This window comes from Amblyraja radiata, chromosome 3 (genome assembly GCF_010909765.2).
Source record: "Amblyraja radiata isolate CabotCenter1 chromosome 3, sAmbRad1.1.pri, whole genome shotgun sequence".
Taxonomy (NCBI): Eukaryota; Metazoa; Chordata; class Chondrichthyes; order Rajiformes; family Rajidae; genus Amblyraja; species Amblyraja radiata.
Window position 1 is genome coordinate 23,357,867 of NC_045958.1, and position 15,345 is coordinate 23,373,211.

The window sequence follows — 15,345 nt, forward strand, 5'->3', positions numbered from 1 at the left end:
CCACCCTGATAGCCATACTTAAGAAGAATACACTATAACTAGACCACACAACCCATGTTACGGAACCCAGACTCACGTACCTGCGTAGATACCGGTGGTCTTGAGGTAAACCCAAAGGCCCCTGATGTAGGCCTCATTCCCGTCCTTGATTTGGAGGGTAGAACTGCCGAGGTGCGTGGATAGTATATTTCCCCTGAAGGCCAGCTTGGGCCTAGGCCTGAAACCTCTGCCCACATAATCAGTTCCCTGGCTGCTACCAGCTTTAGAAACTACTCCCATAGGAGACATAAGCAAAGATCTTAAGATCTTTGGACATAAGGTAGCAATGTTACAAAATTTTGAGATTTTAAAAATCAAGTCTGTAATTTATCCCATCAGATAAAGCATAAAAATAAGTTTAATTTGACACCTAATTCACTTTCATATCTCAAGTATTTAAAAAGTTATGGCCATTTTCATACTCGGAAATGAGCATCTTGTTCCCTATTGATTTTCTATGGACATAACAAAAAAGCTGTGATCGTGAACAGTCAAAAGCCCATAACTTTCTTAAAACTTAAGAGAACTGAATGAAATTTTCAGTTATCATAGATTGAAGCATTCTGAAACAAATATAAAATAATCTTACTTGGATGACCTGAAATTAAAGCATATAATTAGTTAGTTACCTAATTGTAGCTAATTTCAGACTTCAATTACTAGATCTAAACATCTATCCATTTCTTAATAAATGATTAACATTTTTAAATAGCCTAAATGTCCAAATAATATTCACAAATAATTCACAATAAAACATGATTTTTAAATCTCATTTACATTAATTTATAGGCCAAATGGAAGGAATTCAGTGTTCAATTGCTGTAAATAAATGCCCATTTAAATCAGCTTTCCAGTGGGTCCCTGTGGAACGCGCTGGTTTAGAACGTTCACATTGCGGTAGATTTGTGCCCCCAAATGCCCAGAAAAATACTGCGGGATATAATGGGCCCAAAATGAGCTTCTCGCAATATTAAACTTTGTATAAAGGGATCTTAAGAAGCCCTTTTTAATGTAAAAATATACAGCCTACCTTCAGTAATTTGCTCTATGAGACCCTGCGGTTGCTGGTGGTCGCGGGTTTAGAGATTGATTTTTAAACTACTATAACTATTATACGAGGCCTTTAAAACTAATAATTTCTTTGGCGACGGGGTCTTCCAGCGATTTTTCGTTAATAATTAACTAGGCTGAACATCTTCGATTTGAACAGCCTAGAGAAAATCGCGTTTTAAACCCGCCCCCCTCTAAACGGCGCCAAAATCGCGCACACCCGCAGCGACAGATTTTCAACGACGCTTCAGGTAGGCTTTGCAACATACCTACATAAGGGTGATGTAGTCGCTCAGTATGTAGGACATGGCTTTCTCCTGGTCAAAGATTTATCAGCTACAGAATGGAGAAGGGATGTTCTGGACACCACCCCAACACCATCTCCAAACATAATAATACTTATGCGTGCAAAAGCCTTCCATGTTAAAATTGAGCTAGCTTTAGAAAGCCAGATTACTAAATTTTAGATTTGCACATGGCAGGTAGATGAGTGGTGAATGCATGTGGCTCATGCCTAGCTTCCAGATATGATCTACTGACATTATCTGGTAATGTCATAGAGCTATATACTGCAAGGAAATAGTGGCTTTGGCCAATTATCCATACTGATCAACTTGCCACTCCTGGCTAATTCTAGCATATGGCCCATCTCCCTCTAAGCCCTTCTTACCTATTGGAGGATTTGTGCTGAGCCATTTATTGTTGATTGATCTGAGCATAAAGACAGAATTGGAAAAGCAGCCTAAGTGTGAAAGAAAATTAATATCTTGATGCTGACAACATATTTTGAATGTATTGATTGCTACTGTATAATTTACTGAAATTCTGAGACCTTTTCGATCATAGGTAATTCCAGTTATTAACAGAGCACAGATGATCAGTGATGCATTTCATCTTGCACGGTGAGTTTTGCCTTGGAAGTATGGAATTGATTATGCTTCACCATCTTTCAATTGCAATGCTTGAAAAACAGGTCACTTTTTTCTGCCTTTAACAAATTGTTAGTTACTCACAATGAAGCATACTATCGTATAGCTCCAATCACTGCATGAAAAGATTTGAAAGGTAATATGATTAATTGACAATTGGACTATTTTGAGTACTTCTGAGGCTGTCACTATAAAGCATGATAAATGTGTATTATGCAATATGTTACACTGTTTTTTCTCAATTTAAACTGCCTAGTCATGAGAATATCTGTGGTGCTCTTATGACATGAACTACATGTGTTATCTATATTACTAATAGTAAGATCTTGACCGCTTTTGACTCACTGTGATGTGATTTCTAAGAGAACGCTGCCACTTATGGTCGCCATTTTTGGCCATCTCGCTCAGAGTCCCCCTCCGCCGGACTGGACCGGAGGATTTTTCCCATCGATGAAAAATCAGAGAGATATTAATGTTTTAAAATTTTCGCCATTCTCTCTGCTGCCCCTGCTGATGGGAGGGGGGAGGGACTATAAAATCCGGAAGTGGTGTGCCTCACTCAGTCTCTGCAAGATGGAGGAAGCGAGAGGGTCACGTCTCTCTGACCTCTGAATAACACAGAACACATTTCTACTCAACTGTGAGTGCCGTCAATGTGGTTTGAAAATGAAAATATTGTGCTTTGAAAGGCTGCACTGCAAAAAAAAATGGCTGTTGTTGGTGGTAACAGCTTTTAAAAGGCTGCACTGCAAAAAAAATGGCTGTTGTTGATGGTGGCAACTGCCTTTAAATGGCTGCATTGCCAAAAAAAATGGCTGTTGTTGGTGATGGTAACTGCTTTGAAAGGCTGCACTACAAATAAAAATGGCTTTTGTTGGTGGTGGTAACTGCTTTGAAAGGCTGCACTGCAACAAAAAAGTGGCTGTTGTTGGTGGAGGTAACTGCTTTGAAAGGCTGCACTGCAAAAAAAATGCTGTTTTTGTTGGTGGTAACTGATTTGAAAGGCTGCACTACAAAATAAAATGGCCATTGTTGGTGATGGTAACTGCTTTAAAAGGCAATACTGCAAATAAAATGGCTGTTGTTGGTGGTAATAATAATAATGCATTTTATTTGCTGGCGCCTTTCTGGACACCCAAGGACACCTTACAGGACATAAAATCACAATGCATTTATCAATACTGTATTAAAATCAAGTTGATTAAAAACAAAAAAACAAAAAAACAAAAATATACGCAAAACATTTTAAGTCATTAAAATCAGGGTGAACATGGTGGAAGTTATGTCGGGTATGCTAATCTAAGGCTGCACTACAAATAAAATGGCTTTTGTTGGTGGTGGTAACTGCTTTGAAAGGCTGCACTGCAAAAAATAAATGCCTGTTAATGGTGGTGGTAACTGCTTTTAAATGGCTGCACTGCAAAAAAAATGGCTGTTGTTGGTGGTGGTAACTGCTATGAAAGGCTGCACTGCAACAAAAAAGTGGCTGTTGTTCGTGGAGGTAACTGCTTTGAAAGGCTGCACTGCAAAAAAAATGGCTGTTGGTAGTGATAACTGCTTTTAAAAGGTTGCACTGCAAAAAAAGGCTGTTGTTGGTAGTGATAACTGCTTTTAAAAGGCTGCACTGCAACAAAAAAAATGGCTGTTGGTGGTGGTAACTGCTTTGAAAGGCTGCACTACAAAAAAAATGGCTGTTGTTGGTGGAAACTTGACAACTTCCTGTTTGCACTGAATATTGATTTTAGATAAAACGCTACCACTTACAGCTGTGATTTATGGCCAACTTACTCAGTTCCTCACCACTCATCAGGTGCAGAGGATTCTTCCCATCAATGAAAAATACAAATATTATTAGTGTTTTAAAAAAATGTTGAGAATCTCCATTCTGTCAAGCATGCCATGAAGGCCACACCCCTTCCAGTTGGAGGGGGAGCAATTATAAAACCCGTAAGTGTAGATGTGGCTCAGTCTCTGCGAGATGGGGGAGAGAGAGAGGCCACGACTGTCTGAGCTGTGAATCAACTGAACACACTGAATGTCTACTGAACTGTGAGTGTGGTGTTTTGTGTGGTTTTATAGTGGTTTTATGGTGGTTTCACCCTGCTTGAAATGGTATGAAACTGCATTTGAATTTGGTGGCTTTGCACCCTGCTTGAAATGGTATGAAACTGCATTTGAATGTGGTGGCCTTGCACCATGCTTGAAATGGTATGAAACTGCACTTCAATTTGGTTGTCTTGCACCCTGCTTGAAGTGGTATGAAACTGCACTTAAATTTGGTGGCCTTACACCCTGCTTGAAATGGCATGAAACAGCATTAGAAAAATAGTAGATAGAATCTAGGGATTGTATTCTAACTAAAAGGAACAATCATGTCAAAATGCATCCTATCCGTAAGCTTGTCATAAGTGAAAAATAACCAAGGGTTAAGAGTTGCAGTGCATGTAGTTTATTTTCAATCCTAGGTAAATATCTAAGATTTTGTAGATGCAAGAAACTGCAGATGTTGGAATCTTGAGTAAAACATAAAATGATTGTTTAAGTCACGGGATCAGGCAGAATTTTTGGACGACATGGAGGGGTCCCAATCCGAAACATCACTTATCTATATCCTCCTGACCCACTGAGGTACTCCGGCAATTTGTTTTATCTAAGATTCTGTATTGGGCTGGCTGGCGGACGGAGTCTAGGAAGTGTTAAGGAACGGTGAAGAGGAGGAAGAAGCTCAATCAAACTCCAAAAATTAAGATGACCAATTTACCAACCAAAATATTGCAGAAACAATTACAGGTTTTCAATGAAATTAATTGTAATCGATATGTTATCTGACAGGGTTGGACATGTTGACGTTGAAATTGCATTGGAGATGACTGTGTATCTTGCAAAGGAAAAGGAAAAACTAGTATGGCGCAGCGCCATGGTACATTTAAAACATATTGAAGTTATGTTAACGACAACCTCATCATATGGGCTTTATAAGGTATCCTTTATCCTGAATCCTATGTTTATCGTCTAATAGTTAACAGTGTAATGAAAGACTGTTACTCAATGCACACGCAATAATTCAATATGCTAATTTTATTTATGCTGATTTTAACTCAAATTCAATAGAAAAAGAATGGAGAAGGGATGTTCTAGACACCACCCCAACACCAAACATAATAATACTTATGCATACCATCTCTAAACATAATAATACTTATGCATGCAAAAGCCTTCCAGGAGCAATGCTTTAAAAAAAAAATCAGCCAGGCTCATAACTTGTACTTTACACTGACACCAACTTTATACAATCTGTACTGTGTCTTAATTTGTTATCAAAATTGATAATCATTTGACTAAAGAATATTTGAAGAGAGAGAAATTAAAAAAAACACTGGTGAGGATAATTATTGTCATGTGTACCATGGCACAATGAAATGCTTAGTTTTGTATGCTATCCAAATATATCAAATATCATATGTAATCAAGTCAAACGCAAGTACTATAGCAAGCAAAGGGGAATGGCCTCAATGAAGTAGAGGTAAATTGGACAGTGCCCCAGCTCATCGAAGGACCATTCAGAAGCCCAATAACAGAGGGGAAAATAAGCTGTTCCTGAGTCTTGTGGTGTGCCCTTTCAAGCTTCTTTACATTCTTCAACATTGGTGCCCCACAAGGATGTGTTCTGAGCCTGTATGCACTCATGACACCGCTTCCAAATACCAATCTAACTCAATTTACAAGTTTGTAAATGATAGCCACTGTAGTGGACTGGATATCAAATAATAATAACCAGGCGAAGTACAGGAAGGAGATTGAGAATCTTGTAACCTGGGCCCACAAACAACAATCTTTTATTCAATGTTAGCAATGGAAAGGAGATTGTGATCGATTTCAGGAAGCAAAACAGCACACACACCCTGGTATGCATTGATGGCGCCAAAGTACGGATGGTCGGAAGCTTCAATTTCACCAGCAATTTGTAATGGACCAGCCACGTCGAAGCAATGGCCAAGAATTCACACCTAGGTGATGCCAATTGAATGGTGGAGTAGACTCGATGGGCTGCATAGCCTAATTCTGCTGTATCCTTGGCTCCCAGAAATATGCATAGCTTGCTTCCAAATACCTCAAATCAGGATCTTTTTGAGTATCATCCCCGGACCAATTGGTCATAAATCGTCTCGGGTCTCAATCTAAATCCTAACTGAAGTTCCTGAATTATAGCCCAATCATCCACCCAAGTCATAACTTTCGCTTTCTAATCCAGGTGCTTTTTCCCCACAACAATATTTGCCTTTGAGCCACTGTTTTCCCAGCAGTGACATAGAAACATAGAAAATAGGTGCAGGAAGAGGCCATTTGGCCCTTCGAGCCAGCACCGTCATTCATTGCGATCATGGCTGATCGTCCCCAATCAATAACCCGTGCCTGCCTTCTCCCCATATCCCTTGATTCCACTAGCCTCTAGAGCTCTATGTAACTCTCTCTTAAATTCATCCAGTGATTTGGCCTCCACTGTCCTCTGTGGCAGGGTATTCCACAAATTCACAACTCTCTGGGTGAAAAAGTTTTTTCTCACCTCAGTCTTAAAGGGCTTCCCCTTTATTCTAAGATTGTGGCCACTGGTTCTGGACACACCCAACATTGGGAAAATTTTTCCTGCATCTGGCTTGTCCAGTCCTTTTATAATTTTAGATGTTTCTATAAGATCCCCCTCATCCTTCTAAACTCTAGTGAATACAAGCCTAGTCTTTTCAATCTTTCGTCATATGACAGTCCCACCATCCCAGGGATCAATCTCATGAACCTATGCTGCACTGCCTCGATCACAAGGATGTCCTTCCTCAAATTAGGAGACCAAAACTGTACGCAATACTCTAATGTAGTCTTACCAGAGCCCTATACAGCTGCAGAAGAACCTCTCCACTCCTATACTGAAATCCTCTTGTTATGAAGGCCAACATTCCATCAGCTTTCTTCACTGCCTGCTGTACCTGCACACCAACGTTCAGTGACTGGTGTACAAGGACACCCAGGTCTCGCTGTACCTTCCCCTTACCTAACCAACATTACCTAACATAACATGACTCAGACTGGGGGTTTCCCACGACAGCAGATTTCTGCCAATTTGCCAACAGTATTGAAATAAGACTCAGTATCGTCTCTGGAAATTTTCAGACTTTTCATTCAAACATACGTGGTGAGATGGTTCATGGCTCACATGCCCCAAAATAGGGGTGGTTTGATTTCAGCTTGGATTTAACTGTTTACATAAAAGCAGTCTTGTCAATTGAATAGCATAAATGAAAATCCACAGTGTAATGGATAAACACCTTATATTATATTTAATTGAGAATTTAATTATGTTTCTGCTTCTAGAAATTCTTCTTTGACCGAGTTGTTCCATTTTATCATTATCAGATGTCATTAATCAATCATGATTTCAATAATATGAATAACGATGACATTAATATGTAAGTATAATAAATTCCTGCCTATTGATTATGAATTAACTGGTTACTTATTTTATGCCACAAATTCTGTAGTTTACTTGACTATTTGCCTATTTTGGCTCCTCCGCATTCAGTTTACTATTTCCCAAATATAGTTTCTCCAAGAATTCTTCTTAACTTTACCTTTGAGTCTTGCTTTTAACCCTATAGTGCAAACTAAATGACCGGGATTTTCATTCCAAAAATCAATTATGCAGAAAGAAAAATATACACACCAACCTTCCTTTCTCCAAAACTTTAGATCACTCCTCGGTTGTAGTTAAATTTGTCCTTTGGTACTTTTTGACAAATATGCCTACCTCTTCGTCTATGGATTTCTGTTTCAGCATTTTTATGGAATTAATTATAAACTTGTTTTAGACCTAGGCATAGTCTCACTTCTGAAGTAGAGGGCATACATCCTGAAGTAGCTCCCAAATCTAGCGTTAATTGCAACGATAATGGCGCCAAAATTGTCCGCATTTGCATGTGTAATATATGTAAAAAGATGTTCACTCTGCAGTGACAAATGTAGCACCATGGAATCTTTCTCATCACATTGATAGGTTTGTTAACTGCTCAAAATATAGTGCAGAAGCAAGACACTGCAGATGCTGGGATCTTGTGCAATGTACAAAGCATTGGATGAAATCTGCAGGTCAGGCAGAAGCTGGGGATAAGGAATGGATAGGTTCCCAGTGTCCAATATACCCATTAAAGAATTTAAGTACAAGTACTTTATAATCAGGATTATCACATGGATGCACTGAAGGTGCATGAAGAAAGGACTGTAAAGGTGTGCATATACAGCTTGGATTAGCTGTAATTAACTCTGGGGAGGCTTGTGTGAAATGTAACCACCTACCATTGATTTGTAAAAATAAGGAACTGCAGATGCTGGCTCAGATAAAAGGGATACAGAATTCTGGAGTCACTCAGCGGGTCAGGCAGCATCCCTGAAGAAGATGGATAGGTGACATTTTGGGTCGGGACCCTTCAGACAGGACTGAACAATCTGAAGAAGGGTCCCAACCTGAAACATGTTCTTCAGAGATGGATGTTACTCTAGCATTTTGTGACCCACCATCGATTAGTTGATCTGAATGGCCTGATTCAATTGTAATGTCCATGATATTACATATAATACATATAATTTAGCACCTTTCACAAATCACAGTGTGTTCCAAGCAATGCCCCAAGAAATGTATTACTAATTTAGTTATTCTAGTGATCCAGTAACTGTATACACAAAATTATAGGTGATTTTCTATTAAGAGCTCGCTCTTTTTATTTTGGAAAACCCTGACTGATCCGTCTCCATCTTTCAAAAGCAAAGAATTTCAGCTCACAACCAATATTCACTTTTTTTTTAAATTATACTCAAGCTTTTTGATCATCACTTTAAATTTGTGTCCACTGGTCCTTGAACCATCTACTTTATTTTACCTGTCGATGAAAATATCCCCTAAACCTGGTCATCGATACATGAATGAGAAAAGATTTGGATGAAATTACATGGATGAAAACAAACAGTTCTTGTGTCCGAAGAAGGGTTTCGGCCCGAAACGTTGCCTATTTCCTTCGCTCCATAGATGCTGCTGCACCCGCTGAGTTTCTCCAGCTTTTTTGTGTACCTTCGATTTTCCAGCATCTGCAGTTCCTTCTTAAACCGTTCTTGTGATGTATGCTTGCATTAAGAACTTTCTGTAATTTTATAAAACAAAGATGGAAAAAGTAGTTCAGTGTAAATATATGGGTGTAGTAAAATAAATGCAGCTGACACGCTTCTTCTTAACGTGTTCCAGATCATTGTTTGTTTTAACTATAGAAACAGTGTGCCGACTTAACCTAAAAGATTGTCTGGATCGAGCAACAAGCCTCTTTTCGCAGTTTATGAGTAATCCAGCTGTTAATACGTAAGTAAATGAACAATACTAAAGTCCTTGGCCTTTATTATTAGTATCAGAGCAAAAGTAGGAATACTATCAGTCACTGAGCCTTATCACATTTGTGACCAATCTTAATTTCCCTCCCTTCCGAAACGATATCTCATGGCAACAATAAAATACGATGAGAGTGAGTCATAGAATTATACACGATAGAAAAAGGCCCTTCTTTCACTTGTCCATGCTGACCAAGCTGGCACACTGTGTTTGGCCCATTTATTTGCATTTGGCCCAGAGCTCGCTAAACCCTTCCTATCTGTATATCTACCAAATCAATATAATTAAAAATCTCATCTTGACCACTTCCTGTTTGCACTGTGCTTTGATTTTTTTTAAAACGCTACCACATATGGCTGTGATTTTTTTGGCCATCTTACTGAGTCATCCTCTGCTGCACAGGCCCCGAGGATTTTTCCCATCAATGAATAATAAAAGACTCATTAGAGTTTAAAATATCTTGAGATTCTCTCTCCTGTTAATCACCACTATGAAGGCCACGCACCTTCCGGTGGGAGGGGGAGGGACTATAAAACCTGGAATTGTGGGCGTGGCTCAGTCTGTCTGCAAGATGGCAAGGGAGAGGTCACGACTCTCTGTCTGTGAAACTACAGAACACTGTGACTATGCAATGTACTTGAATAAATGATTTGTTAGCCCTTAATGAAAATGAAATGAGTTGTTTGGCTTGTCCTGTGCTTCAAACTGCAATGGCAATGGAAATGAAGTGAAAATGCAATGAACCGTTTGGCTTGAGACTGCCCTGTGCTTGAAAGTGCGATGGCAATGGAAATGAAGTGAAAATGCAATCAGCTGTTTGGCTTGAGCCTGCCACGTGCTTGAAACTGCAATGGCAATGGAAATGTAGTGAAAATGCAATCAGCTGTTTGGCTTGAGCCTGCCCTGTGCTTGAAAGTTCAATGGCAATGGAAATGAAGTGAAAATGCAATCAGCGGTTTGGCTTGAGCCTGCCCTGTGCTTGAAAGTGTAGTGGCAATGGAAATTAAGTGAAAATGCAATCAGTTGTTTGGCTTGGCCTGCCCTGTGCTTGAAACTGCAATGGCAATGGAAGTGAAATGAAAATGCAATGAGTTATTCAGCCTGCCCTGTGCTTCAAAACTGTAATTGGAAATGAAATGATTTGTTTGGCTTGCCTGAAACCACTTATTTCGGCCCACAAGGCTCCTCCCTATTAGCCGAGAAACCAGTCCCTTTTGCCCAAAATGCCCGTGCCAGGCCAGGAAATGTGCTCGCCCAGGAGGAGCATTTTGGCCCAAAAGGCCAGGCCAGGAAAAGTCCAGAAAATATACATTTCACTGAGATTTCATTCTTATTTATTTTTTTTTTTTTTAAGAGCTCCTTCGGCCCATCAGGCCTGTACTAGCCCAGGAGTCCTTTCGGCCCATCAGTAAGTATTCCCCCTGCAAGTATTAAACCTCACCCCAGTATTTTTCTACCTCCCTTCATTTGCTCCCTGTGAGATCCAGGCCAGGATAGACTTTCCTCCTTCATTGCTGTGATCTGCAGAAAAAGATGAAAAATGTCTAAAATTGATTCTCCATCCTCTCCGGCTTCTCTCTCACAGGGTCTCTCACCTGTTTTAGGCCGAATTTCTGGCAGTTTCTGAGCTGCCAGCCCACCAGGCCTGAGTGACTGAGTGGCCAGCCCAAGAATCCATTCGGCCCACAATGTCCATACTAGCCCTCTGGAAACCAGTCCCTTGGGCCCACAACACCCATACCAGCGCTCCAGAAAGCCCCCTCACTGGCCAGCAATATTGGAATTGGTAGAGAGGTGAAATATTCGATTGGGGGACCAGCCCTCCCGTGTGAACATGGTCTTCAACGGGTCCCACTTTAGACTAAAAGTCTTTTAAAAGTCAGTTTTATAATCACTTCTATTAGCTTCCTCTGGCAGCTTGTTCTAGATATGAACTATGCTCTACTTGAAAATATTGATTGAGGCTTTTCTTAAATCTCTCCAATCTCATCGTAACCCTGTGCCTTTTAATTTTCGAATCCTTTACCTTGGAGAAAAAGACAGATAACGTTCATTTTATCTACACCTCTCATGATCTAGTACTCCTCAAAGGTCACTTATCAGCCTCCTATGCTCCAAAGAAAATGTTGCAGCCTTTTCAACATCTCCCTCCAACCCAAGCCCATGTAACATTCTAATGAATCTCTTTTCACACTTTCCAACTTCATGACACCCATCCCATAGCCGGGCTACCAGAACTGCACATAGCACTCCAGGTGTGGCCTCAACAATGACTTACAGTTGCATCATGATGTCCCAACATTTGTACTCAATACCATTCCCATTGAAGGCAAGCATGGCAAGGCAAGAGACAGATTTCTTATTTTAATTTTCTTGTAAGATACAGCTTGGAAATAGGCCCTTTGGCCCATTGAGTTCATACTGACAATTGATCACCCATTCACATCAGTTCTACTGTATGTTTTTCTTACGTTATGTAATCATGAGGTCAGAAAAGAAAAAGAGAGCAGAAAGTCCCAGGGTTTGTGTTGACAAGTCCTAAATATACTAAATAGTGGATGTAGAATCACTGCTACTGATAAAGCTGACCCCTTTCTCTTCACAAGAGGTCAGATTTACAACAATATAAGCACCAAAGCTGAAGTAAATATTACCATAATTTTTGGGTTCTTTTGATTCTACAGACTGATGGTTCATCCATTGTGGCGCTGCAAGAGCAATCTTAATTTCAATCTTAGTCATTAAGATTAATACTAAATTTGCAATGTCATTCTGCAGCAGAAGATTTTCTTTCAAGACTCTGCCTCTGTACATTGCTGAGGCAGAGCAGTGAAAGCAATCTGTATTCAATCTTGACATGGAAACCCTCACATCTGCAATCATGAAAATGATTGTCAATTAGAAGACTTTCATCACATAAAATGTGTCTGTCCATCATTCACTACATTTAAGTCAAGGTTTAAGGTATGCCAAAAACATCAGAGAAGTTATAAAAATAAGTGCTGGAATTACGAAAGCATCTGCATCATATTGAATCCAATGTATTCTGCAATACTTAAATGTGCTGCATGAGGAAATTGTATGAACTTAAGAGATGAATGGTAACTTTCAGTGCTGCATTCTTGATGAAGCATCACCTGCCAGGAGTGCATGTCAAAAGTTCAAGCATAGTCATCAGAAAAATAGCCCGCAATGTCAATTTGATTGATAAAAGTGTCTAGGATGAGTAAATTGGAGAAGAATGTGAAAATCTTTCTTTCAGAATTCCACATCGTCTCAGAGAAGTCATCTACTGTGGGGCTATTAAAGCCGGCACCATCATAGAATGGGATTTTGCATTTTCAATTTATCAGATGCATACGTCCATATCAGATGATCTAAATCTACTGAGCGCTATGGCTTGTACCACAGATCCATGGATGCTAACCAGGTACAGTGAAACCCCACTAATCTACTATCCGACAATTCTCAAATGTTTGGTATCTTGTTTACTAAGGCTCCTGTTTCCATACATAGAAGATTGAGGGGGGAATCTTATAGAAACTGACAACATTCTTAAGGGGTTTGACAGGCTAGATGCAGGAAGATTGTTCCCGGTGTTGGGGATGTCTAGAACAAGGGGTCACAGTTTAAGGATAAGGGGGAAGTCTTTTAGGACCGAGATGAGAAAATCATTTTTTACACAGAGAGTGGTGAATCTGTGGAATTCCCTGCCACAAAAGGTAGTTGAGGCCAGTTCATTGGCTATATTTAAGAGGGAGTTAGATGTGGCCCTTGTGGCTAATGGGATCAGGGGGTATAGAGAGAAGGCGGGTATAGGATACTGAGTTGGATGATCAGCCATGATCATATTGAATGATGGTGCAGGCTCGAAGGGCCGAATGGCCTACTCCTACACCTATTTTCTATGTTTCCACTCCCTCTGACATACTGGTTTCCAGTTCCCATGTTCTCGTTAACATATCATAGCCCAGTTCTATGTTCTCTTTCACCCATTGAGACATGGTTCTCAACATGCCTCAGTTCCAGCATTCCTCTTAAACCCACTCGGCCCTGATTCCAGGCACTCTTTAAAATTACTGAGTCTTATTTGCTGTATTCGCATGCAACATATCTGATTCTGTTTCACTTAATTACCTTAAAAGTCACCTGGACTTTCCATGCTCCCTAAAACTCACCAGAATTCCGGTTCTCACACTGCATACAATAGCAGTGACATGATTCCTGGCTCGTTTTAGCCAGGTTCCCATGCTCTTCTCAACTTCACCTGCATCGGTTTCCCATGTTTAGTTTAGTGTAGAGATACAGCACGGAAACAGCCCCTTTGGCCCACTGAGTCTGCACCAACTAGCAATCCTCATAGGGACAATTTACATTTACACCAAGCCAATTAACCTCTAAACCTGTAAGTTTTTAGAGTGTGGGAGGAAACATAGAAACTAGGTGCAGGAGTAGGCCATTCGGCCCTTCGAGCCTGCACCACCATTCAATATAATCATGGCTGATCATCCAACTCAGTATCCTGTACCTGCCTTCTCTCCATACCCCCTGATCCCCTTAGCCACAAGGGCCACATCTTAAATATAGCCAACGAACTGGCCTCAACTACCTTCTGTGGCAAAGAATTCCAGATTCACCACTCTCTGTGAAAAAATGATTTTCTCATCTCGGTCCTAAAAGACTTCCCCCTTATCCTTAAACTGTGACTCCTTGTTCTGGACTTCCCCAACATCGGGAATAATCTTCCTCCATCTAGCCTGTCCAACCCCTTAAGAATTTTGTAAGTTTCTATAAGATCCCCCCTCTATCTTCAAAATTCTAGTGAGTACAAGCCGAGTCTATCCAGTCTTTCTTCATATGAAAGTCCTGACATCCCAGGAATCAGTCTGATTAGGTGTCCTTGAGACTCTTGAAAGGCGCCCATAAATAAAATGTATTATTATTATTATTATTCTCTGTACTTCCTCTATGGCAAGAATGTCTTTCCTCAGATTAGGAGATCAAAACTGTTCGCCAAAGATCTTGGAGAAAACCCATGCAGGTCATGGGGAGAACGTACAATCTCCGTACAGTTATTTTGAACTCCCTGGGATTCCAGTTTCCTCATGCCATTGAATCTCTCTGGGCCCCAATTCCAGACTCTCTCTAACCTCTTCTGTGGCACTCCCTCGAGTATACTCGGACCATGGCCAATAGTGAAAAAAAAATCTTGGCAGTGAACAGGTTAAACTCACCAGCAAGGATTACCGGCCTCTCTCTTCCATTAATCAGAGCCAAGAGGATCAACTCTGGTTCTTAAAGGATTGTAGACGGCCATTCCACCAGGTTGAGTATCAGGCAAGTTTTTTTATTTAAGAACTTCAGTACCCATTTAGTTTTTCCCAGTTTTGCTATGGTCGAAGCACCTTGCCTCTCTGCTGCACGTTAGATCTAAAACATTTAGTTTTGGGGCTTTGAATTTACTGCCTAAAGTCACTTGTTGCTGATCTGTCCTCAGTTCTGGTCACAGCCTTAATTTGATTCTACCCCCCTCCCTATTTCAGAGGTTGTGTCTACAATTGCATTCTCTCTATTGTTGGCTGCTGGCAGACAGTATTTCATGTCTACTTAGACAATCTGGTCAATATTTTGATAATGCTTTTGCTACATTGCATTATGGTAGATACATTATAATTGCAGTATATTGTGAACATTTTATGAATAAAATATGATTGTTATAAAACACATTGAGCTGGTCTAACCAATGCTCTTTGTAACATAGAAAATAAGGGCAGGAGCAGGATTCTCCACAATTCATTACGAATATGACTGACGATCAAACCTCATGCTTCCATTTTCTTTCCATGCCTCTTGATGCCTTTAACATCCAGAAATGTATCTGTCTCCTTTTTAAATGTATTAATTGAC

At 40.1% G+C, this 15,345-nt stretch overlaps 1 protein-coding gene across 2 annotated transcripts in view; it reads left to right on the forward strand.

Moving 5' to 3' along the window:
- The window catches only part of LOC116970862 (aminopeptidase Q-like), a 135,132-nt gene that overhangs the window by 107,172 nt on the left and 12,615 nt on the right, over positions 1–15,345 (forward strand). For both annotated transcript variants that reach the window (XM_033017461.1, XM_033017460.1), the window contains exons 13-17: positions 1,936–1,991; positions 4,851–4,998; positions 7,383–7,477; positions 9,301–9,411; positions 12,701–12,868. In XM_033017461.1, coding sequence (XP_032873352.1) covers positions 1,936–1,991; positions 4,851–4,998; positions 7,383–7,477; positions 9,301–9,411; positions 12,701–12,868 — 578 coding nt within the window. The remainder of the gene's footprint in view (positions 1–1,935; positions 1,992–4,850; positions 4,999–7,382; positions 7,478–9,300; positions 9,412–12,700; positions 12,869–15,345) is intronic.